This window comes from Apaloderma vittatum, unplaced genomic scaffold (assembly GCF_000703405.1).
Source record: "Apaloderma vittatum isolate BGI_N311 unplaced genomic scaffold, ASM70340v1 scaffold20541, whole genome shotgun sequence".
NCBI classification, from domain to species: domain Eukaryota; kingdom Metazoa; phylum Chordata; class Aves; order Trogoniformes; family Trogonidae; genus Apaloderma; species Apaloderma vittatum.
The window spans coordinates 634-25,646 of NW_009698763.1; the positions used below are offsets into that span (position 1 = coordinate 634).

The 25,013-nt window shown below is 40.5% G+C and overlaps 2 protein-coding genes across 2 annotated transcripts; both read left to right on the forward strand.

Annotated features, from left to right (window-relative positions):
• Nucleotides 1-8,822: 8,822 nt before the first annotated feature.
• On the forward strand, nucleotides 8,823-15,365 carry LOC104268312 (stromelysin-1-like). The gene is made up of 10 exons (XM_009878148.1): nucleotides 8,823-8,927; nucleotides 9,076-9,320; nucleotides 9,792-9,940; nucleotides 10,033-10,164; nucleotides 10,900-11,061; nucleotides 11,631-11,850; nucleotides 13,025-13,158; nucleotides 13,722-13,881; nucleotides 14,744-14,847; nucleotides 15,044-15,365. Exons 1-10 carry the CDS (start codon nucleotides 8,823-8,825, stop codon nucleotides 15,142-15,144), a joined length of 1,512 nt encoding a protein of 503 aa, XP_009876450.1. The 3' UTR covers nucleotides 15,145-15,365.
• Nucleotides 15,366-20,117: 4,752 nt separating this feature from the next.
• On the forward strand, nucleotides 20,118-24,786 carry LOC104280485 (stromelysin-1-like; the record flags this gene model as incomplete). The annotated part of the gene is made up of 7 exons (XM_009878151.1): nucleotides 20,118-20,219; nucleotides 21,016-21,257; nucleotides 21,347-21,495; nucleotides 22,503-22,628; nucleotides 23,178-23,339; nucleotides 23,473-23,629; nucleotides 24,653-24,786. Coding segments are annotated over exons 1-7 (1,072 nt in total), but the record flags the coding sequence as incomplete, so codon positions are not given.
• Nucleotides 24,787-25,013: the final 227 nt, after the last annotated feature.

Below are 25,013 nucleotides of genomic sequence, written 5' to 3' on the forward strand. Positions count from 1 at the left end.
TCACTCATTTTACATAAAATAATCAATCTTTCTTGTCAATTAAGTTTCTCTTATTTTTACTCCACAATAACGAGTGAATATGTGCTCAACTATTAATCAAAGGCAGAAAGAATTCCTTTCTTTGCAGGAATCAGAAACAAACAATACTTGTTTTCGGAAGAAATAAACCATGAAAGTAATTGCCAGATGTTTTATTAGAAGTTGGTTTCAAATGCATTGGGATGAAGTGTTCTTTGAAAAATTAATTTTTTCCTGACCTTTAAATTTTTGCAGAATATAAAAGCAGACACCCTTGTTTCTTGCAGGATTTTAGTATGTAAATAAAGTGAGGGGTTTTTCAGATGAAAAATATAAAAAAATCAAGATTTTAAATGATCCTGCTCTGCTTTCATTACATGTCTTCAGCTAACAATAATACTTGGATAACAAAAAATGTTATTAACTTTATTTTTCTTCCATAATGTGTGAATAGAATGATAATATCTCTCTCTATTTTGCCATATCTTTAATTGCTTCACAGATATTGTTTTTCTTCTCAGTTAAAATGAGGAGAGAATCTATTGCATAGGTGTTAGAGGAATGAACTAATGGTCCATTTTACACAGCAGGCTGGCTCTAACATAGCAACATTTGTACGTTGCAAAGACAAACTGCCCACAGGATAGCTCCTTTGAGAACACCAGTGTTTGAAGGCGTATGCCTATGTCACCTGAGGCAATTCCAAGCATACATTTTGCAGCGCAAGTTCAGCATTCCAGTCATGTGAGCTGTCCCACCACATCTCAGTAATTGCAATGAAATCGTGGCCCCGCAGCCATGAGGTGTGTGCAGTTAGGACAGAGGAGGTACATTGACAAGCTTTATGTTTCTTATAAATGCATGATGTAGAGAGAGATCGGTCATGATGAATTACACAGATGCCTATTACTTCGTTCTTCAAACTCTCTGACATCCCAGAGCACTTCTTTCTGTTCACATTCACCTGAACTACTTCTTACAGCTCTGGGAACAGATTATTGGGTTGTTAGCATATAAAGCATTATCCCAAAGGATTTTGGAGTGAAAAAAACATGATCAAGTCTTACAAAATGACAGTGAGGCAACACCCTGATGAGCCTGCCTTGTGCTTTTTAAGTTAGCTGGAGGCCACTAGACAGTCATTTCCAACCAAGTCATCTGAGTTCAATTCCTTTGGAACTTATTGTGAGCATAAAAAAATAATTTAACATCTGAAACCTAATCTTTCTCCTTGCTCATGCCTGTGCACACAAACTTGCCTCTTGTGCCATCCTCAGCAGTGTGGGCTGCAGAAACTGCTGCTCACCAGTCTCTCCCTCTGCTCTACAGCAGAGGTGACACCTCCCTGCCATGCTTCACTCAATTCACTTACATTTGACTAAACAATTAAAGTTACAAATGTTTAATAAACTAACTTATTTTGGGTGAGGTAATGTGTTCTGAGAGGACAGTAACCTCTGTGCAGGCAGCTAGTGGTGAACGGGAGGAAACCACTGCAGACAAGTGGTGTATTAATGGGGTCTTTTCATCTCTTTGCTTTGGCCTGAGTCTGCATCCTTGAGATCACAAGTGGTTCTTTGTTGACAACAAGAAGCCTATGCTCAAAGTAATTTTTATATAAATTAAGGAGATTGTGGTTTTATTTTCTGCAGTATTTATTAAAATTCATCCTTTTATTTAGTTAAGAAACATTCTTGGAATTGTGTTCCAAGGCACTTTAGTGTGTTAACTGTGATGTTTGATTGTTTGAACTGGTATTCAAAATAAGCATCTTCTTTGGTGTTTGGGTTTAAAAGAGATGTGAAAAGCTGTTTGTTTCCTTTTAGCCACATATGCACCTTCACATAGTGAGCACCCTTAATAAAAGTGGTTTGAAAAGGCCAAGCGCAAGGTCCTGCACCTAGGTTGGGGCAATCCCAAGCGCAAATACTGGCTGGGCAGACAATGGATTGAAGCAGCCCTGTAGAGAAGGACTTGGAGGTGTTGGTTGATGAGAAGCTAAACATAAGCCAATGATGTGCATTTACAGCCCAAGAAGCCAACCACACCTGGGCTGCATCTAAGGAAGCAAAATCAACAGATAAAGGGAGGTGATTCTACACCTCTGCTCTGCTCTCCTGATACCCCATCTGTAGTACTGTGTTCTTGCTTTGGGGCCCTCAACACAAGAAAGACATGGACCTGTTGGAGCAAGTCCAAAGGAGGGCTGTGAAGTTAGTCAAAGGCCTGGAGCACCGCTCCTATGAAGGCAGGCTGAGAGAGCTGGGGTTCTTCAGCCTGGAGAGCAGAAGGTTCCTGGGACACCTTACAGCAGCTTTCCAGTACCTGAAGTTGGAGAGGGTCTTTATATTAGAGCATGTTGTGATAGGACAAGGGGTAATGGCTTTAAATTGAAAGGATAGGTTTTTATTGGATGTAAAAAAGGCATTTTTTATAAGGATGGTGAGGCACTGGTACAGGTTGCCCAGAGAAATTGTGGACACCCGCTTCCTGGCAGTGTTCAAGGCCAGATTGTATGGTGCTTTCAGCAACCTTGGCTAGTGGGAGGTGTCCCTGCCCATGGCAGAGGGCTTGGAACTAAATGATCTTTAAGTTCCCTTCCAACCCAAACTATTATGTGATTGTAAAATTCTGCTAATTTAAACCATTGTGGGTGCAGGACTGCTTGAAGGAGACAGACTCTAAGATGGCTGTCAGCACTTCTGAGCAGGTGGGCAGCTCTGCAGGAGGTGTGACCTCGTAATTTTTGTACCATCTGGAAGGAAAGAAGCCATTTGATTCAGAAGTATGGGCCATTTGAAAAACATATATTTTTGTCAGTGGTGGAGGCACTAGAAATTTTGAACCAAGTCATGGTGTCTTCTACCGTCTTATATGCTTCCCTATCACCTCCAACTCTCTTTGGCAAGGGGCTGTCTCAGAAGGCAGGACCAACCCATGAGACTTGTACAGTAAGGACAAGGTGAAAATCTGAGTGGCTGTTACATGCATACCAATAACTCTCAAATATCTCCAATGCACCTGGTGGCCACAAATACATGTTTTTACAGGGGAAGAGCTAGAATACTACACACTCTCTAACAGAAAATCTTCAAAGAAAGGAAATGATTGATTGCACAGATTATATCGTTCTCTAATGATGATAAGTAATGAAGGTAAAATTCATGTTTGGTACTCATGGTGGGCTGGCAGCTACTTAAGGATCATTGTAGACCACTGTAGAAAATGATGACAATATGTAGATCAAAAAAGGGAATTCCAGAGAAGTTTGGAGACATTTTAAATTTCAAAGCTCCCCTATGTCTTCCTAATACTCAGCCCAAAGCATTGCAATCAAGATCATATAACATTAACATATTAACAACAGGGCTCATAGAAATATCAAAGTCAAATGCTTAAGCAGTTGTTAAGAGATGGGATAACCAACTGCACATGGAAAAGAATTTTCTGTGGAGTTGTTTTCTGTCCTAAAAACCCTAAGAAACTACAGTAAATCTTCTTAAGGCTAGCTGATCATTGCCTTAACTACTAACCCAGAGATCTGGAAGCTTGTTGTTACACTTTGCAACAGAATAAGAATGGCACAGGGTTAGGTCCACGACCATTAAAGGCTGTGCATGGGAGGAGGGAGGGAGCAGCATTTTACTGGCTGTTCCCATTCAGAAAGAAAGGTGGGATCATGCCCACATTACAATATTTCTTCTATGGTTTGATGCATTGGGACAGTGACATCATTTGAATCTCATAGGGGCCAGGACTGTAAAGAGGAAACCGTGAATAAAATGTGTCTCACAATCACAGTGCTTCCTGCCTTACCCATTGCTAAGATACATGTCTAAGTTCCAATACATTGCCACTTGTGAAATAAAAAGTCATATCCTAAGGTGCTGAAATTTCAGAATTTGGTATTCCAATTTAATTCCTGCAAATCTCAGAAATCTTGATCATTGGATTCTAGCTTACCTCTTCTTCACTGAGGAATGATATAACACCAGTGGACTGCAATCACTTTGTTACCACTCTTTCATAAGAAGATACTAATTCAGACATTGCTGAGAGGAAATGACATGCAACTTAGGAAATCTATTTGTACACTAAATACAAGTGTGGAAGTGATTTCAGCTTTGTTATTGTTGATAATACTCAAGGAGAGGATACAGACATCAAAAAAAAATCTGAATTCCTCTTTAATTAAAATCAGCCATTGAGGCTATCTCTCCATGCCATCTCTCCGTTTGCAATGGGAGCTGAAGAAAACGCTCAGATGAAGCAGAAGAATGACTAACATTATTGTTAGCAGCAGCTCAATGTTATGAAATTAGGATGAAGAGATAACACTGATGAATTCAAGTATATGGATATGCAAACAAAACTGTGGAATCCAAATCAATATCTATTTCAGGCTCAGTTTCACTACTCTCAAAATACTGTCTTGCAAAGACAGATTGAAAGTAGTTCATTTTCAGTAGTCTTTTGATTCTCTGAGTCTTTTAATATCAGATCTACTTTTTTTCCCCTTGTGAAAAATATTCTTCTTGCCTACCTTCCTCAACCACATCTTTGCTATTATCTAGCTGTTGTCTAGCAGAGATTGGCCCATATAACAATGTAAAGAGTGTGTGTCTTTTTCTGTTCAGTTTTTGTTTTACAAGTCCCAGAATCTGCTTGTATGAATTTATCTTCCTATCCCATTCAAGAGGAAAAAACACAACAACATCTTCTATGTCTGGGTATGTCCAAGACCTCCATACCCTGTCCTGCTTCTTTGGCACAGGTAGATCAGAGAGGGAGAGTCTAGGAAGATTATGAGAAAGGAGGAGGTGGAAAAGAAGATATTTGCATATCCTTCTATAAATTTAGGAGGTGAAATCAGAGCGTGTGTATGTTTAATTAGTTCAAGCTTCCTTTGACCGAATTTACAGTTGTTTATACAGTCAATGACAATTGTTTATATGAGTGCATTGAGTACCCTTCCATTTCTTCTTTCTGTAAGTCAAAACTGCCAAACAGAACTGGCATGACGTTTCTGGACGGAATTTTAACCATATGCAAATAAGAAATGGCAAAATTCCCAGCTAGAATTTTGAGAAATCTACTAAAAAGCCTGGCACTAGGGTTAGACCCCACAGGATAGTACAAATTACAGTATCAGAGGACAAACAGTTCTGTGGTGGAGGACTACTAGCCTGGATGTTGCCAAGCTTTCAGTGAAACTCTCTGCTTACTGTGGGGTCTTCCTGGGAAAGCACCCACTTTTGTCCCTGAGTGTGGTGATTAAGGCACTTGCTGGTGATATGGGACGTATGAGTTTGAGTGCTGATGAGCTAAGGGAAGAAATGAGCAGTATTCCTGCATCCATTCTGGCTTCTTTGCTACTGTATAAGCTGGCAAGAATCACCACTGCAGTCTGTGCAGTCAGTCTTCAACCCAGCTGGAAGGCAACAGTGAATTCATGGCACAGAGAGGAGGAGCTTCCCAGGGCAGATGGAAAGATCAGTATCTCTCTGGGGTTCCCTATGGGGCCAAGGAATGAAACAGGTACCCAAGCTCCTCAGCCTTGTCAAGAATTCATAGAATCATGGAATTATAGAATCATAGAATTAAGTCAAAATTAAGTGTTTCTGGGCACCCCTGAAGCAGAACTCACAAATCAGTAGACCTATAGGTAAGGCAAAAGTGAGGTCATGCCTTCAGTTCAGCTCACCCCATTTAAATCAAAGCTGTATCTTTGCCAATAAATCTTCATCACGTTCCTTGACAAGGTAATTTTTTAAGCACTTTAAACTTCTGATTAAAGTCACAACACAGTTCCTGTCTGCATCCTGTAATTCATGAACCTAGGACTAAGTACCCATACTATTTTGAATCTTAAAAGCTGCTGACGTCTTTGGGGTCACCACAAGAAGGCAAGTTCACTCTTGAATCTGCATACAAGGAAAAAGCACGCTTGCTCACACAGAGCTGTGCAGGCTGCCTCAGCTGTGAATTTTCCCCCTTCTTGCTGCTAAACACATTCACAAGGCAAGATCCAGCTTCCCCTGGCAGCACTCACCAGGCACTCTATAAATATCAGCTCAACCATTCAGGCAACGGACTCTGGAAGGGGAAGCCAACAGCTACGAAGGAGCTGTAACTTGCCTATTGGCAGCCATGCAGAAGTCAGCAAGAAGCAATAGCTTCCTAAACATAAAAAAGGGCTTGCTAAAATGTTTGCCAACTGGTTGTGCTGTATCTCACTGCTCTGACTGCTTCACTCCAGACCCCCTGGACACGGCAAGCAGCATGTTTACAAAACAAAGAGGGTAAATGCCATATGCTAACTGCTGCTGCTGGGTGCAGAGATAGAACTGCAGTTTTTAAAACAGTCCTGCTTGGTGTTCGAATTTCTTTGCAGTAATACTATTCTCTACAAACACAGTTTAGGGTGCTCCTCCATGACCAGCAGAGATAATCTTTACCTTGCTGCTGCCTAAAGGAGAGGTCCTAGCATCCCAGCCTCATGCACGACTGCCTCCCTGCATTGCTCTTCCCATCTGCAGTACTTCACTTTGACTTCATATTGACTCCATTGCTCTTCTCACCCTTTAGGGAGCCAGTGCAGTTGTTAATCTGAGCAGAAAACTATCATTGGTGCAGTTGAGGTTATCTTTCTGGGCTGCTTTCCCATAGCTTCAGCCCTCTGAATCTGTTCACGGAGGGCACACTTGATCTCAGATGGGCACATGGAAGCAGCAGGAGTGCTGACCAGAATCACAGAATGTTACGGGTTGGAAGGTACCTCTAAAGATCATCTAGTCCAACACCCCTGCCAAAGCAGGGTCATCTAGAGTAGGTGGAGGATGGGAGGAGTGGGAGCACACTGTTACAGCAGCAGTGAGCAATGGGCAAAGCTGCCTTCATCCCACTGCAGCCTCAGACATAAACATCTGTGCAACTTAACTCAGCGGTTCAAGGACCTGGGCTCTGACCTGGGTCATGCATGCAGTGTGACCCTACTCCGGCCAAGCAGTTCAACTCCCATTTCCTTTGGAAGAAGGCCATGCCTTTTCCCCGGGCCACCTGACAGACTGCAGAGCTCAGCTCCTGTGGTGATAGGGTTGTGTTTTTTTGAAGTTCCCAATATGTTTTCTCTTACTGGAAAAGTGGTTTCTTTTCCTTTTTCTCATGTTCAAAAATAAGTAGTTTATTTTTAGCTCATATTTCTCCTTTTGAACTTGCATTTGGGCACTAAGTCAACACAGGAGAATTCTGTTTTGAGAGGTGGATGTCTCAGAAATGACAGTCAAGATAGAGGGAACTGAGTTACAATGGTTCTGCAACCTCTGCGTAAAGTGCAACGCACCACGTTCAGAGAAGGAGGTAGGAACCGAAAGTAAGACGTCTGGCAAATTAGGGAACTTGGAACCTACACTCAAATCGTAGAATCGTGGAATCGTAGAATCTTAGAATCATAGAATGTGTTGGGCTGGAAGGGACTTTTAAATGTCATCTAGTCCAACACCCCTGCAGTGAGCAAGAACATCTTCAACTAGATCAGGTTGCTCAGAGCCCCATCAAGCCTGACCTTGAATGTCTCCAGGGATGGAGCCTCCACCACCTCTCTGGGCAACCTGTGCCAGTGTCTCACCACCCTCATTGTAACATCTAACATCCAACATCTAATCTAAATCTACCCTGCTCTAGTTTTAAACCATTAACCCTCATCCTGCCGCTACACACCCTTTCCTGTAACCCCCCTCAGGTACTGGAAGGCCACTATAATGTCTCCCCAGAGCCTTCTCTTCTCCAGGCTGAACAACCCCAACTCTCTCAGCCTGTCCTCATATGAGAGGTGCTCCAGCCCCTTGATAATTTTTGTGGCCCTCCTCTGGACCCACTCCGACAGGTCCATGTCCTTCTTGTTTTAAGGACTCCACAGCTGGATGCAGTACTCCAGGTCCTCTGTCTGACTTTAGAGACATGTATTAAAAGGTTTCTCTGAAGACTCTCACACCCTCAAGGTGCCTGTAGCTCTTTAGGGCAATTTCTGCCATTTCTTTAGCTATTAAAATGCCCGTAGGCTCTGCTGACCAGAATGTATGATATAGCATGCTCTTCTGAGACCTTTATGTTGTGGTATGGAGGTTGCCTGGGATAAGTATGGGAGAACAAGGGGATGCAGCCATAAATCTGTGATTAGATGGGCTAGGTAACAGCTCAGGTAATCGTTCTGGTATATCATGTTCAAGAGAAGAGATAAACGAGTCATTTTTGTAACGAGCTATGTCACTAAAGTTATCAGGGACAAGATGGACTAAAGATGGGTTCACCCCTGTCATGCTGACCTCCTGCATGGGTATTATGCTGAGAAAACTGAGAGGCAGTTTTGGAAGTCTTGAGAGGCAGTTTCTGTGAGTCTCTGGTAATGTGCTACAGAAAAGTGCAGATTGTTGTCCCTCACAAAGAGCCAGGTCCCTTTAGCATCTCTGAAAAACTAGTTGATTTTTATCCAAGTGACTGATTATAGATTTAGACATTTGTAAGTAAAATACTGGTCCACTTTAGGAATGAAGAAAAAAAAAATACTGTCCAGTTGCGAAATCAGGGGTTTTTGGGCAAGGTAAGCTGTCATGTGTTAGCTTGATTCTAAATTTGTTTTCTGTGTTTCTGTGGGAAATCAGAGGATGTTATAAACTGAGTCATGCAGTTATTGACTTTAGCAAGCACACAACTGATATAAATAGAGAAACACTGGTGAGCCCTGGACAGAAGAAGAAGAGATTGAGAAGACTTCTAGCAAGGGCTGTTAGGACAGAGAGGCAAAGATGATGACAAAAAGCCTTTCTTTCTTTGGGTTACTCTGTGTTGCATGTTCATATGCTTTCCCAGTGGTTCCAGAAAAAGAAAAAGAAGATATGCAATTTGCCAAGGTAAGAACTACAGATATAGCTGAAGAAATACTCTTTTGAGAAAATGTATATAGTCATGTATTAATGATGTAGAATATTGTGTTAACAACTCTCTATATTTGAAAAGAAACATTTATGTTCTAAACTATTGCTTTTTCTTCACCATCAGAAATACCTGGAAAATTTTTATGATTTTAAAGAAGAGAAAAATTCTCTTTTTAAATCAAAGAACCTCAATCACATGGCTGACAAAATTCGAGAAATGCAGTCATTCTTTGGGCTAGAGGTGACAGGGGAGCTGAATCATAAGACACTGGACATGATGAAGCAGCCTAGATGTGGAATGCCCGACGTCCGTTCATACAGCACCTTCCCACAGAGCCCTCGGTGGAGGAAAGAAGACGTGACATATCGGTAACATATTATAGCATATTTCTCTGTGCACCACTGGGAAGCTTTGCAACTGCTAGGCAGAAGTAATACCAACAGGTTCTTTACTATTTATTCTTGTATTTCTCTATATAAAACCCCCATTCAGGGTAAAAGGGACATGGATGTGGGGACTATAAGTATTCTTTGCTTTAGGCTTTCAAATCATGATGAAAATACCAAAATAGGAGTTTACATTAGTTAGTTAACAACCTACTAAATAATATACTCAGTGGATAGACGGGATACAACTGAGATAATATACAATAGGGTTTCTGAAAGAGGTGAATGAAAACTCCTAAAACTTCTTCTATTATGTAAGCAAATAATTTGAAAATAAACAACTCAAGAGACATGAATAATAACAACCACCCACTAAAATACTTTAATTTGATACTCTGTACCTCCATCACATGTGATCTAGTTGCTTTTAATTCCTTTCTCCTTATTTCACAGGATTTTGAACTACACTCCAGACATGCTACAAGCTGATGTAGAGGAAGCAATTGCAAAAGCATTTCAGCTCTGGAGCAGTGTCACCCCTCTGAGATTCACTAGGCTCTACAGTGGTCAAGCAGATATAATGATCTCCTTTGCAGCTGGATGTAAGGAGATTCCCTTCCCTGAGAATGATTTGTCATTTTTTTTTCTTACAGAAATTATGAAAAACATCACTTTCTATTTTTTTTTTTTTCAGTTCATGGGGACTTTTATTCCTTTGATGGTCCAGGAGGAACTCTGGCTCACGCTTATCCTCCCGGCAATGGGATAGGAGGAGATGCTCACTTTGATGAAGATGAATACTGGACCAAATTTGCTACCTATAATGGTAGGTAACATTAAATACTGTGTTGCCTGCATTTTATTAGACAGTGTTGTCTTGAAGACACTGTAAAGTCATAGATATCATGGCAGTAGTTCCAGTGTTCACTGAGATATGAAATGTCAGTGTAATTTAGTAAAATGATTCTGCATGTTCTGACCTGGGCTGCAGTAATGACAGTCTCCTGAACTTAATGCACAGACTGCAATAACAGCTCCAGTGAAGGAAATGAGATTAGCATGAAACAGCAATATTGGTTGATCATGAGATTGTAAGGTGGGGAATTTTCACCCTCAGGTAATAACCTTAAAAGTTCTAACAGTGAAGTGTTCTAGTTTAGAGCAATGTCCAGGGATGACGTTACATGTAACTGCTTTATGAAGTAGTTACCAGGTGAATTCCATGTCATTTAGTATTCCCAAAATCTTACCATATAACTAAAATGTTCTCACCCAGTCTTCTGTTACCATTAACATTAAAGGAACTTCCTTTATTGGCAGGACGATATCTGCAACATGAACAAAAAACATCCCCAGATTGATTTCGTGTGAGAAATAAATGTTCACAATTTGAAACTAACTTCTCCTCCAGGATGTCAGAGAAGCTTTTACTTGTGACATAGTTACATTTTTCTGGTTTATTAAGACTATGAAAGTTGCATCATGCATAAGACAATGTCACCTATTTCCCACTGTCATGCAAGCAAATTTATTTGGTGTTTGTTCTGGATTTTTTTTTTAGGTTACAGCTTATTTCTTGTTGCTGCTCATGAGCTGGGCCACTCACTAGGTCTTGGTCATTCCAATGTCTTTGGTGCTTTGATGTATCCTATATATATGGCCACAGATACAAGGAACTACAGGCTTCCTCAGGATGATATTGATGGCATTCAGGCCCTTTATGGTAAGCAAGAAGAATCATTTTTTGATGGATAAGCATTTATTATGAATTTTACCCAGCAGCTAAAATGCACTGAACTTTCTATTGCAGGAAGGATTCTGAGGTTTAATTTCCTGATATTTTTAGGCAAATCTGTGTTTTCTTTGTGGTTAAGAGTCTATGTCTGCAAAACGGAATCTGTGGGCTGTATCCATGCCAGTAAGTCAGAAGGTCCAAGAGCCTTTCTCTGATGATACCAGAGGAACAGCCTATGTCTATAGTATTAAACTCTCTTCCACGAAAGGTTGGTAACATGCAGAAATTACTTTTGGAAAAGGTGTTTGCTCTACATTAACTCCTGAGCACATACAGTTTGAGAGACCAAAGGCTTGTCAGGGCAAAACAATGCCAGAGATCATTTTAACAGTCAGCAACATAGATAGCAGAGTTAAATTGCCCAGAAACTCACTAACACTCATTTACCTGTTGAATTTTAACTTTAGGAAACCTATGTATTTGACTCTATTCTGAAACTCTGCAACATGAAACACTCTAATTCAGCTTCCAATTCTATACTTACCTGTTTCCCAAAGGACCCCCCAGGGAATCTCCTGCACTTCCAACAAAAGCTTTTCCCCCACAAGAGCCAACTGAAATGACACCTACAGAAGCACCAACTGAAACGTCACGCCATGAAGAACCAACAGAGACAACACCCTCCGAAACCCCCACCAGACCAAAGGACTGTGATCCTCATTTGACATTTGATGCTATCACCACTCTCCGTGGGGAAATACTGTTCTTCAAAGGCAGGTAAGTGCTTTGATTTCTAGCAACACCTTTTTTTGTGAGACTCACAAAGGCAAAGCATAAATTTCAGTTCAAGGAATTTATCTTCCTTTGATTATAAAGGAAGTTATTTATTTTTGAAAGTATTAGAGCAACTTTTCAAAATTTTACTAGCCCAGCTAGGGCTGAATGAGTAATAGGATTTACTGACAGGTGAGTAAAATGTTTTAAGCCATCATACATCATCATCCATGTCTGTTAAAATTGTGCAAGGCTGAATAACCTCAGTGTCATTCCTTAGCCTGCAGCTGCTTTGCATGCAGCACCATCCTCATTGCAGCATCCCAAAAGTGGGTCAGGGAGCTGTGGAAAATGTCACTGTTGACTTTTGATATCTCCCTGACCTAGGAGTCTGCACTGGACCATTGCCCACTACTGTCTTTAGGGAGCTCCTGATGTTACAGGTGTCCACTTTCTGAGCACGCTCTGACACTGGGCACTATAAGGGGTAGTTGGCTGAGGGCATCCACCCCAACAAGGGTGAATGACATGTCAGGCGCAGGGTTTCACCCACTTCTTGGCTTAATAATTGTGTTTTGATTGAACAAGCTCCCTTTCCTGATGTGGGTCTGATTTGCCTTCTAAAACGCATGATGTGGAATTGTAGCTTAACAGCATAATAATTTTCAGGGAAGGAAAGGAAGGAGTGGTTCCTTCTTAAACTGAGTTTTAACATGTTTCTCAAGAGTGTTTAATGAATGCTTGTAACCAAATTGAAATTAAGAATACAGTTGTGCCTACCTGTATGGGACGCAGTGAAGAGAAAGTGTCAATTCTGAGCACTACCACAGACATCACACATTGTCTTGGGCAAGCCATCACAGGGCCAGTGGAGAGGTCTAAAGAGCCACCAGCTCTAGGTGCCTCTGTATGAGCCTAGGGATTAGACAAGATGACCTCTAGAGGTCTTTTCCAACCTCAACTGTTTTGTGACCTCAGAGCAACCCAGAGCAAAGTACAACCATCTATGAGAGAGCAGGGCAGAGTGAAACACTACACCCCAAAAGGGGTGATAACTCTGCCTGATAAGGAGGATTGGCTCCAGCACCCAGAGAGTAGGATTTAAAATACATTTCTGGGCTACTGAACTCCCAGTGAAATATAGACAATGAAACACTGCTGTTTTCATTTCTATCAGCTACGTCTGGCGCAAAAGTCCGTATTTCTCAGACATTGAGCACGACACCATCTCCTCATTCTGGCCGTCACTGGCAGCTGGCTTTGATGCTGGTTATGAGGTTGACAAGAAGGACCGAGTGTTATTTTTTAAAGGTATTTCCATCAGTCCTTTTTATGAATGACTAAAGTTATGGTAGTACTACTAATATTATGTAATAATAATGGAAGTATTATTATACTAATTAATACTAATACTACTAATACTAATCCTAATGCTAATACTAATACAAGGTATTCTCAGCATTTAAATCTATTTTCATTTTGAAAATGCTGTTACTGTCATTAACTAATGCTGCTTCATAACAGGCTTGTGCAATATGATTTTACTCTTCTGTTGTCAGTGAAAGAGATCATAGCTGAGAAAACATTGATTGCCTACATTATGTAGGCAATCAATACATCTTTAAACAAGCCATGCACACCTAGAAAATGTGTTGGGTTTTAACTACTGAGTATATATTACTGTAACAACTACAACAAGTGGAAACTCCAACAGCTCTGAAATATTCAAACTAATGTCTACCCTAGAGGACTGTGTTCTCAGCTGGACATCTGTGCTGTTTGATGGCATTTACTGTACAGACAGTTCTGGAGCTTTGATGAAAAGGAGCTCAGCCTCCTCAGGAATCCCTGCTAATTTTCTGGTTTTCCTGCAGATGACCAGTACTGGGCTGTCAGTGGCTACAGGATAGAGCCGGGCTTCCCCAAGCCCATTCACAACCTGGGCTTCCCCACCAGTGTCAGGAAAATTGATGCAGCTGTTCATGATGAAAACACCAAGAAAACCTATTTCTTTGTAGGCAACAAGTACTGGAGGTAAGGCTCAGTCCTCTTTTGTGCAGCAGAGAATCAAAATCGATTTTAAAATGTCATATTTGTATTAGTATTATTAGTTATTATTAATATTTGTACAGTAAATTCATGACCTCTTGTTGTCAGCCTTCTCAACCAGTCTAAAGCTGAAACTCACAGGCAGTTACTCATGTATTTTCACAGAACACAATCTGTAAAAATTGAGATTAAGACAACATCCATTTACTCTTAGAAGTCTGTGATTAATAGACAAATAAGCTTTGTTTATTCATTAGGAAGCAGTATTGCATGAACTTAGTATAAAAATATAATGTGACTAGACTTTGTCATCACCTCTTCTATGCGTTCAGTAGCTATTGAGGGGCAGAAGTACTCCCTGAAATTTATAAATGATAAATCTATCAAGAAAGTTATGGAAGGAGATTAAAATATTTACTTTTTAAGAAACATTTCAGCTAAGAAGTAATATTAGCCCTAATAATTAATCTGTAATATTATCTTGAAAGTGTATTATCAAATCAGAAGTTTGCATTCCACTTCATAGACTGAATGGTCTAAAATTAAAATATTGAATTTGAATAATTACTTAAGTTTATTACTCATTATAAGCCCCATCCAGCCTTATTATCTGTCTCAGGAAATGGAAGTGAAATATTTAGCCTGCTCTTCTGAGAGCAGCCTTGCATAGGCCACTAAAGATGTAAATATTCACCCCTCCCAGGACTTACACAGTTCTATCACAACACAAATGATCACATTTACTGAATTTTCAGGTAAGAACAGGCTTATTTAGTAAATGTTCCACCTAGTTTCAATACTGAACATCACATGCTTGTTTCTTGGTTTGTACAATTTCTTTATTCAGTTTCAATGAAAATACCCAATCAATGGAAAGGGGATATCCAAGAAAAATAGCAGCTGACTTCCGAGGAGTTGGCCACACAGTTGATGCTGCTCTTCAGAAAAATGGTAAATAAATTTAAATGTAATAAGAAACAAAAGAGAAGACTATCAACCAAAGCCCAGAAAGTATGTTTCAAATACCTATATGTGTATATGAAATATTTGTTCTGACTTTTTTAAAATCAGCCAGGAACATGTGTATATTTATAGGTATACAAAGAGGAAATACTAATTTGCCAATATTTTGTCCTTCCAATTCTAGGACATTTCTACTTTTTCCACGGATCAAAACAGTATGTGGTTGACACCAAGAACAAGAAACTCATCCGTATAATGAAGAGCAACAGCTGGTTTAACTGCTAGAAATACTAAGTGATGGTGCAGGACTGAATTTGTACCAGAAATGTTTTTTCATATTTCTTGGTTATAAGCAGTATCATTCAGCTGTTACTGTGCATCTAAGCCTGAAATGGTGGCCTTTGGCAATTTTAATTTAAAACTTTAAAAAAGTAAAACATAATGTACAGTTTTAATTTATTTTGTTTTCCAACTATTTATTAATCAAGTTGGTTTTGAGTAATAAAGTGTAAAATAGCAACTTTCTTGTGTTCTGGTTCAGTCCACTGGAGAGGAGGCATCTGGGTGAGCTCACCTGGCAGCCATGCAGCCAGGGCAGCGACACGGGAAAACTGGTGTTGCCTCAACATCTCCCAGTGTCTTTCTCAATAGTTCGTTCTGTGTGCACAGCCTGTCCAAAAGAAACTTCAGCCCAACAACTTTAGATGCCTCCAGGGTTAGGCAGAGCGCTTGTGAGTACTGCTTGTACTCAAATAATGTGTTTAATTCCCTTTGATTTTAGCAGTGCCTACACACTTTGATATCCTAACTAGATACCTTCTTGTACCTTCAGAAATCAAGCCTCTAGGCTCTGACTGTTGACTGAGATTTGAAAGTGGTTAAGGAAGAACTAAAAAGAACATTTCAGCAATGATGAAGCAGAGCACTCATGATCCTTATGATGGCTCACCTTGGCCATTGTATTAACTTATATCTCTTAAATAAGGCTGCTGCTGTTTTTTTAGTTACTACCCGAAGGAAACAGCTAAATTAAATAATCCCCTACCTCCAGGTATTAATTAGCTTAAAATACTAATATCTGAAAAAAATTATTTTTTTTTTACTTGGCTGTGAAGGAAAATCTAGAAAGTCTTCAGTGTTGTGGTCTAACCTGGACCATAAGGAGAAGACAACATGGCATGGATTTCATCTGGACAAGGGGTCATAGAATCATAGAATGGCCTGGGCTGGAAGGGACTTAAGAGATCATTTTAATCCAAACTCCCTGTCACGGGCAGGGACACCACCTCTCGACTAGATCAGGCAACACATGGGGACCAAACAGGAATCAAAACCACAACCTTGGTGTTATCAGCAGGGCACTCAACCCACTGAGCTAACCAGGCTGGGTCTGGTGAGGTGTGTTAACCATGGATTTTCAATCTGTGCTTCTGGTTTGTTAATGTCATAAACTTTAACGACAAAAGCACATTACTTTCAGTTTGAGAAAAGCAAAGAAATTCGTGGTAAATTGTATAATAATATGTAATTCAAATGAGTTTGGAAACAGAAGTGCTGGAACTGCCTGTGGGCAAGAGAAGATTTCTTGTAACTGTGATTTTGGTATAACTCATAAAAGACTACTAGAAAGAAAAGCTTTTTGGATACCAGCAGGGGAAATTTGTCCATAAACAAAATTCCAAGTACTCATACTCTATGAACATGAACTTTCCCTGGAGCCTGAGACCAGGCATGCAAAACAACCCAGTTACGTCTGAACTTCTTGACCGTAAAATTATTGTCCCAGACCAAATATCTTGCACATGAAAACTCAGGCAAAAATGTCTTGATGACTTTACTCACAGTTTAATAGGGCCCTTACAGAGTATTAGCTGTGTGAGCTTGTTACAGTACATGCTTACACAAAAATGTCGGGAGCAGAGGAAACAAAAAGAATCAGGGGAGCGGCTGCTCTTCTGGCACTTCAGTCACATGTACCAGGAACTTCTAAATGTTACAACAAAGCAATGGGCTCCAGATCTGGACATCTGATCATTTGGTCACAAGCACTTGCTCTATAACTGGAGCACTGGTTTAGTCCCACTCCCAGAAGCTGTGATATGTCACTTTTTGGGAAGGAGAATGAATGTGTAACATGGGAGTATTTGGAGATGTTGTGATAAAGATCTGAATTTCCTCTTCCTTGTCTGATTTTCAAGGTACTTGCTGTGGTTGTGGATGATACTTGGAAATATATGTCTAATGCTGTTCTCTTTGCCTGGGATTTAAGATCTTCCTGGGTAGGTTTTGTGTACAAAGCAAGAGTCTACTCAACAGGCACAGACAGCACGGCCACAAGCATAGAGAGAAATAATCAAGCTGGCAGGAGGCCCTGGAAACTCCGCACTGGAGAGCAAGGCTGGACCTGTGTCCAAGCTGGCTGGGACAAAAAGGGCCCTGTCAGTGAATCAGCATTGCTATGACCGTTACATAAAAGCCAGAAGTAGGTCACACGTTTGTATTCATCAGCAATATGATATTTTGAGGCTAGGTTTGTGCTGCCAGGTCTGAGGGTTTGCAGCAGAGCCAGGAAGGAGTTTCCAGAGGCGCTGGGTTAAGCACCACTCATCGGCGGCAACGGCTGAAGCTGCAGTTTTGCAGCTCAGAATCTTCTCATTGCATGGATATGTTCTCGTAGGTCTCGTCCAGGGGTCCTGCACTGCTACCAGAGCCCAGGCTGGCCTTGACACTGAGGGTGTGTAAGGCAGCAGAGTGAGGCATTTTCAAGCTTTGCATAATTAAGCCCTCACCCTTTGCAGAATAAAACAACTTAATTATGACTTGTTGAGGCTCTGCCAGATGTTCTTTGACTTTTCTCTGTACTACAGTATGCATTAGTTTTTAAATATACAAACCATGGATTAGCAACAACTTTGCCAAAAACGAGCAAATTTTAATACTTCTTGTCAGCATTACGTGTCTTTCTCTGGTAAAACTAGCAGGAGCTGGGGCTACAGCAATGCGTCAAAGGCAAAAGACTGATTCTGGAAGACAGAAAGATAATGGCAATCTTAAGAGCTCATCCAGGCACTTTTAAAGGCTGAAAGAAGAAGAACAAAGAAATTTTTACACTCACTTCTTTAAGCCAAAACAAGAGATTGTTGTTTTATGTTGTACTACTTCTGGGTGAAATCCCCCCCAAGGAGAACATCAAAAAAGAACTCTGTGGTTACAGAATTTTCTTCAGAAATCATATTTGAGATGATTGAAAAATACTTGACAAGGTGACTGATGTCTTGACGGCAAAGGTGAGTAGCATCAAGACAAGTGAGAAAGAGGTTGACAGAATAGCAAAAGGATGTATTTGAGAAGGCTGCTAATCCAGAAAACTGTATAAATTTAATCAACAACTTCCTAGATGGTTTTAATGGCTCCTAATGGCCCTTTCATTAGAGAGAAAGATGAACGAGGAAAATTATCAAGTCCTGCAGACTGGAAAGTTGTTTTGTCTAGAACCACAGAGACACTGTACTGATAGAGATACTGTATGGGAAGAAAAAAAAGTTGGAAAGCTATAGGGGTACTGTAAAGTACCAGAAGCTATTTCTGCAGAGAGGTTCTGTGGGTGTGTGAGCTGCACCCAATTTTTAGATTCATCTCACCCACTCTAGCTAGGAACACCTAACCTAACTACGTGAGTACAGTCATTACCAAAAGCTCCCTCCAGGGATCACTCCCCCTTGGCTCAGCTGATCAGGTTCTGGGTTGTTCCCTGAGTTTGCCCATCTCCTTCCAGGACCAAGGAGGGTGCTTCTGCTCTGATGCAAACACTTCAGTTAGGTGTCTGCTCTCAGGGTAGCAATTCAATCCTCAGCAGCCAGACAACTCTTGCAGAGCCCCACCAGCCTTGGGTCTGGCCCCATTTCAGCTTCCCAGACCTGGCAGTCCTCCATTTCCCACTGTGGATGGCCATAAGGCATGCTGTTCTTTGGGGAACCTTCTGGTGCTTACACAGTGCTCTTCAACAGAAAAAAAAATCAGTAATATCTCAAGCGTACAATATATTTATAATGTCTCCTCTTACAGCTCTATTATTCTGCCAGCTCTGTGGAAGGTAGTTTATTTCTCTGCACATGCAAGGTCCCACCTGCCCTGCAGTGTTGCAGGTGTACCCTAAATCCTGTGTCAGCCGCATGCAGAAGTCTCCAGTAGAGAAAGTTGTCTTTAATGGCAGTACACATCTCTGTGTTCCCAGGGCCTTCACCATCACCTCTGCTTTGTCCTCATTCGTGGTAGAGAGTGGAGGGTGTGATTGGATGAGGAGGAAAAGTAGACCCAATGCTAGAGCAAACCTGATGTTGAGTCTCAGGAGTTATTATCACCAATGGCAGACATGGAGAAGAGAAGACTCTCTCCTCTGACTGAAAAAGCCATCAAATAGTTGGATCCACAAAATCTCAGTGCTTTTAAAAATCTTGTAGTAAGCATAAAAGGAGACCATGAAATATGACGCATTTGGGCAATTCCCTGAGGTCAGTGCAAAGTGCTGAATAAAAGTGACATGCAAACACCTTGGCTCAATTTTTATAATTAATTTAGATATGGTGAGAAAAGTGCTTTTGTTTCCTTGTGAGACTTCCCCATTTTTCTACAGACAAAAAAAGTTTCATCCAGGTGAGAACTGTATCAAAGAAAAACTACATAAACAAAGCACTGCTTCATCAAACGGGAAGTTACAGCACTGGTCTTTTAATTTTAAAGGACTCTACCAAAGGTAAACATGATGGCACAGTAACAGCCTCCAAAAGTACATGCTCCTGTAAAAACAACTGTAAAAAACCTAGAATGCACATTTTCTACTTGTTGCCTACAGTGAATGTGTTTTTTTATTTAGGTACTTCAACAACCTATTTGAAATCAATACAAACTTTGAATGGAAAAGATTAAAGAGATGGGGTTTAAGTTTTTGGAGAGTAAGACTGACTTGTTATAACTAAAAGATTAATGACCTTATTAAAAAGAATGACAGCTCTATTATCACCTCATTAATCATATTTCCATGTTGCAAAACCTGCACAAGGGTGGAACCGGATGAAGCACAACACTGATCATTTTTATGGTAAAGCTGCTGTTTTGCATGTGTTCTGTTGCTAACTAGAAATTGTGAGAATTAATGAGTCAGGGATTAGAAAGATTTGTAAAGCAGAGTACTATATAAGGGTGAAGTAAATGTGTAGCAAAATGCAAAGAAGATTTACTAAAGGCTAGTGAAAATGAGAATGGAGAATCTCCTATTTCTCCTGTTACTATGTGCAGCACTTTCTTGTGCTTTTCCTGCAGCTATAAGGCGGAATAAAGGAGAAGACATGCAGCTTATCCAGGTGAGGAAGTCAGACCTTCAGGGAGGAGATCTTTACCAACTGTTGAGCATCCACTGCTGTCTCTGAAACTTGCTTGTAGTAGCTGACGTGTTAGTTCTGCAAATTCCAGTAGAACAAATAACGTGATTGCTGTTTCTCAAAATAGAGGTGGCTGCATTATGCACCATGATGACAAAGGCTTCTTTAACCCTGACTCATTCTTAGTTTACATTTTTTGTAGAGAACAACTAAAACTGGTGATGCATTCGCTCGTGTTGATTCCACAAATAATTAACCTTCTGGTCAGTCTGCATTTGCTTTGTAGTTCAGGTGGAAATGTGGTTATTTACGTGACTTTTGGTATTAGGAGACACAGCACTTCATAAAATAAGGATATTGTTTCATCTCAATTATTGCTATCAAAAAGTGTGGGAAAATGGGATACTACTACTGAAATTTTGTATTCAGTAACATATTTCGAACAGTTTCTGCACTATCTTCTCTAAAGGTCTCTGGATAACCCTAGAGGACAGAGTAAGTTGAGGATGCCTTACCCAAAAATAATCTATTTATTAGATAACTGCTAATTTTGAATGTATCTGAGTAAACTGCAAAACACTGTTAATGATAATATGATGCAAAAACCTATCATTAAGAGAAAAATTTTCATACAGGCTTTAACAAATTCTAATACCCATGATCAGATGGAATAAAACAAAAAGTAGCAGAAGTACATGTATGGTTTTAGTATAATTTTTTATGAGCTTCAAAAGCAAACACAATTGACTGTCCTAAAATGCTTTTTTTTTTTAATTAGAAGTACCTAGAAAGTTACTATGGCTTTAAGAATCATGGGGAATCCTTCATTTGGAAAAGTGATAGTCCAATGACCCAAAAAATGAAAGAAATGCAGGAATTCTTTGGACTGGAGGTGACAGGGAAACTGGATTCTGGTACTTTGGACCTAGTGCAGAAACGCTGCTGTGGATTCCCTGATGTGGCTGGGTTCTCCACTTTTGCAGGAGAGCCAAAATGGGCAAAGCAAGTTCTGACATACAGGTAATTATAGTGGAATTCTTAATGCAAAGATAGTGTTGCACAGCATAAGTTGTAAGAGCAGAGCTGGTTTTCTATCTTATGTTTTAAAGGATATTAAACTACACACCAGACTTGCATCCAGCAGATGTCAATGCAGCGATCAAGAAAGCGTTTAGTGTTTGGAGCAGTGTGACCCCACTGAAATTCATCCAAAAGGACAGAGGTGATGCAGACATAATGATCTCCTTTGCAGCCAGAGGTAAAACTCTACTCAATTATTATGAGCTATTGCCGAGTTGCTGCCTATATGGAGACTTGAACTGAAATTTTAGTGATTTCTTCTCATAGATAGTATGTGCGAAGTTCAGTGTCAGGTTGCACAAGCAGAGAGTTCCTGCTCAAGGTGCTGTGGCTACAATCCTCGATAATTTTGGGGGGAGGGTGTAGAAGCAGAGGAAGAGAAAAAGGAAGAAAATAAATGTAACAAGCTGCCTGTAGTTCACTGGATCTATACGTAACATGATGCCCAATGTGTGCAAGAACCACAGGATATTTAGGGCTTGTGAGATATGCCCAAGCTCAGAGCACTACGGAGTGGGTAGTTCTACGTACACTCCTGGGATCAGGCATGTGCTTTGTGTGAGCTAGATAACTCCTAAACAGAATCAAAGTTTATATTCTTGGCATTGCCTTAAGGGTAACCTTATCAGCAGCCTTCCCTCTTTCACTAACAGTCATGAGCACGTGCAACTTTCTAGTTGGTTCCTCTGTTCCCACCCGAACATGTCAACTCCTCTGTGCTATGCAAGTGTGCAGGCACCACATGTAACCTCTATGTCCTTAAATCTTCTGGAGACTCCATTCAAGGCCTCATGGTCTTCCCACGGTCTTGCTTCTGCCATCAACTCTTAAATTACCAGACAGATTCAGGTAACCACTTGAAAGCTGCTGACAGAAAGTTTCTGACATTTTTAACTTACGAGCCAAAAAGGAAATATATTTCAAGATAAACCATGTCCTCTTCTTCCCTTGTGGGAGTAATATGTATATGTCCACCCATTTCTTGAGGAAACCACGCTTTCACTCTTGATGCATCAATTCCAATTTTCCTAGTTTTCCCTGTGAAAAATAGAGATTTTGGCAAAGTCTGTGTGGAAGGGGAACTTGAAAGTTTACAAAATAAGCAGAAAAGAGAGGTCTATGTGTGGCTGAGATCAATTACCTCCATAAACTCCCACTCAACTGTGTATGGGACTTGGTCCTCAGGTCACAATGACTTCATCCCTTTTGATGGCCCAGGAGGGTCTGTTGCTCATGCCTACGCCCCCGGCAAGGACTTTGGTGGAGATGCTCACTTTGATGAGGATGAAACCTGGACCAAAAGTACAGAAGGTAGGAAATTCAAATCTCCAATCCTTTCCTGAAGCAGGCTATACATGAAATCAAGGGCGCAGTGTCTATCTCCTCTTTTCCTTAAGAAGTGCTTAAAAATGGAGCTGATTTGGAGGAGTGTTGTGCAGCTGTTTTCCATAGCTGTAAAAAGCCTCTATCCCTCTGGTTAAAAAAGTTAAAGCCCCAGCTGAACTTCTGAAATGCACTTAGTGGAGACTTTTTGGGGAGGGAGCTGACAGACCTGGCAGCCCCCTTTTCCCTGCTTCTCCAGCCTCCTTGCCTCTCTCTCCCCAGCTACATCACCTGCAGTGCTCCAGGGTCATTCTGCCTCACAGGCTTCTGCAGGATTTACAGACTATTTCTTTGTACTCTAATGATTTAATCATTTTTCTTTCTGACCAGAATTTCGTCACCAGCTGAATTTTCCATAACAGCTTCACCTGTTTAGGCAGGCAGTTCTGAAACCTGACCTACCTTATGTCCTTCATGTTTTCAGGACAAATGAAAACACACGGCACTCTTATCATGTCTCTTGCTTGTTGTTCTCAGGTACGAACCTGCTTTATGTTGCTGCCCATGAGTTTGGCCATTCACTGGGACTTTTCCATTCCAAAGACCCCAATGCTCTCATGTACCCAGTTTATAGGAAATTTGATCCTTCAGCATTCCCTCTTCATCAGGATGATATTAATGGCATTCAGTATCTCTATGGTAATCGACAACCATTAATCAACTAATTTTTATAATTTCAAAGAATTTGGAATACATTTCAGTGGCATTTTTTGTAGTGGATATACCTAAATGTGTTCTCACTTTTATTTCTTCCATAAACTGCTTCTTTTAGGACCGTCTTCTAATATCAACAACAACCAAAGGGAATCTACTGAGGTAAAAGACCCAACTGAGTCAAAAGATCCTGCACAGCCGAACACCTGTGGCCCTAATTTAACTTTTGATGCTGTCACCACTTTCCGTGGAGAAATAATGTTCTTTAAAGACAAGTAAGTCAGCTTTCTGAAAACAAAGTAGCTAGATATAATTTTTAAGTTATGCCCTGCAGCATGGAAAAATAACTTTAACCAGAATATCAGCCATTATAGGCAGGAAGATGAGACAGGGAATCAGGATAAAAGGTGGGAAACAAAATCAAAGACGGTAGCTGGAGAAATAGAGATAAGTATAAGAAGGAAGATAAGCTCTGAAACAGGTCATGCTATGAATAGGATGGGGAAAGATGCTCCTGTGAAACATGGGCTGCTCTCGTGTTAGGATGTAGGCAAGTCCTGAGGGTTTAGCATCTTGGAGAATCCAGCTTTTGGCAAAGGCACCACCAGCCCTGGGCCACTTTAGAGAGCGAAGAATTTACCAGCCCTGACACAATATCTGCTTGAAGAACACCTGCAGTGGCGATTTAGTATAATAATAGAAGGAAAGAATAGTTGATTCAGTGCTAAACTCAGACAAACTGTCCCTCTCCAGGGCATGACAGCCCAGTCTTGAGAATGGTTAGAAAAAGCTGATTCCTCTCGTTTTCAGATGGTGTAGCTGTGCTTCTCCTGATTCCTCCCCATAATCAATGTTAATGCGAGTTTTGACTTCAGAATTTGGAGTCCACATAGACAGTAAAGTGTTATTTTGCAGAAGATCCTCATGCACACACTGACTGTTTCTCTAAGCTGGTATTGGTAACCCAGGATGGGGTTTCGTTCCCAAAAATCTTGCCCCATATCAGCTGTGTGAGCCCGGTGTCACTAGGAGCCCTTTCCACATAAGGAAAAATAATAACAGTTTTGACAAAACAGTTCATCTGACCTATTTTAGACATCGACATCAAGATAAGAGGAATCCTACCATGGAAATTACTTTCTTTCTATTGAAATTATAGGGAGCTTAGGGTGACTAAGTCGGGGTACATGTCTGAGTTTAGTCAGATAAGTCTTGCCCTGGTTGCCATGATGTGGTTTCACGCTTTAGTGTGTTTGAACACCTGATTTTATTTAAAACCTGTTCTATACTTACAAAAGGCACTTTTGGCGCAAGCATCCTGAAGTCAGAAGAGCTGATTTTAATTTAATATCTTCATTCTGGCCACGGCTGCCACCTGGTGTTGATGCTGCATATGAAATTCCTGAAAAAGATGAAACTGTCATTTTTAAAGGTAAAATATTGTCTTTCCAAATAACCTTGATAGCTTGTGTCTGGCTTAAAGAACACTTAAGCTCTTTCTGTAGGATTTCACAAACTTTAGTCCAATAAACTGGTGCGTTTCAATCGCAGAGATAACACAAATATTCAAGATAAGGAATATGTATCTTATTTTTTAATGTCAATATAGAAAAGCTTCCCTGACAAAATAAATGTCATTGTTTTCCTCCTTTTTTTTCT

Coding starts and splice junctions, on each gene's coding strand:
- LOC104268312 (XM_009878148.1), top strand. CDS start 8,823: ATGATGACAAAAAGCCTTTCTTTCTTTGGGTTACTCTGTGTTGCATGT. Junction 9,941..10,032: donor GATCTCCTTTGCAGCTGGAT/GTAAGGAGATTC, acceptor TTTTTTTTTCAG/TTCATGGGGACTTTTATTCC. Junction 13,159..13,721: donor CCGAGTGTTATTTTTTAAAG/GTATTTCCATCA, acceptor GTTTTCCTGCAG/ATGACCAGTACTGGGCTGTC.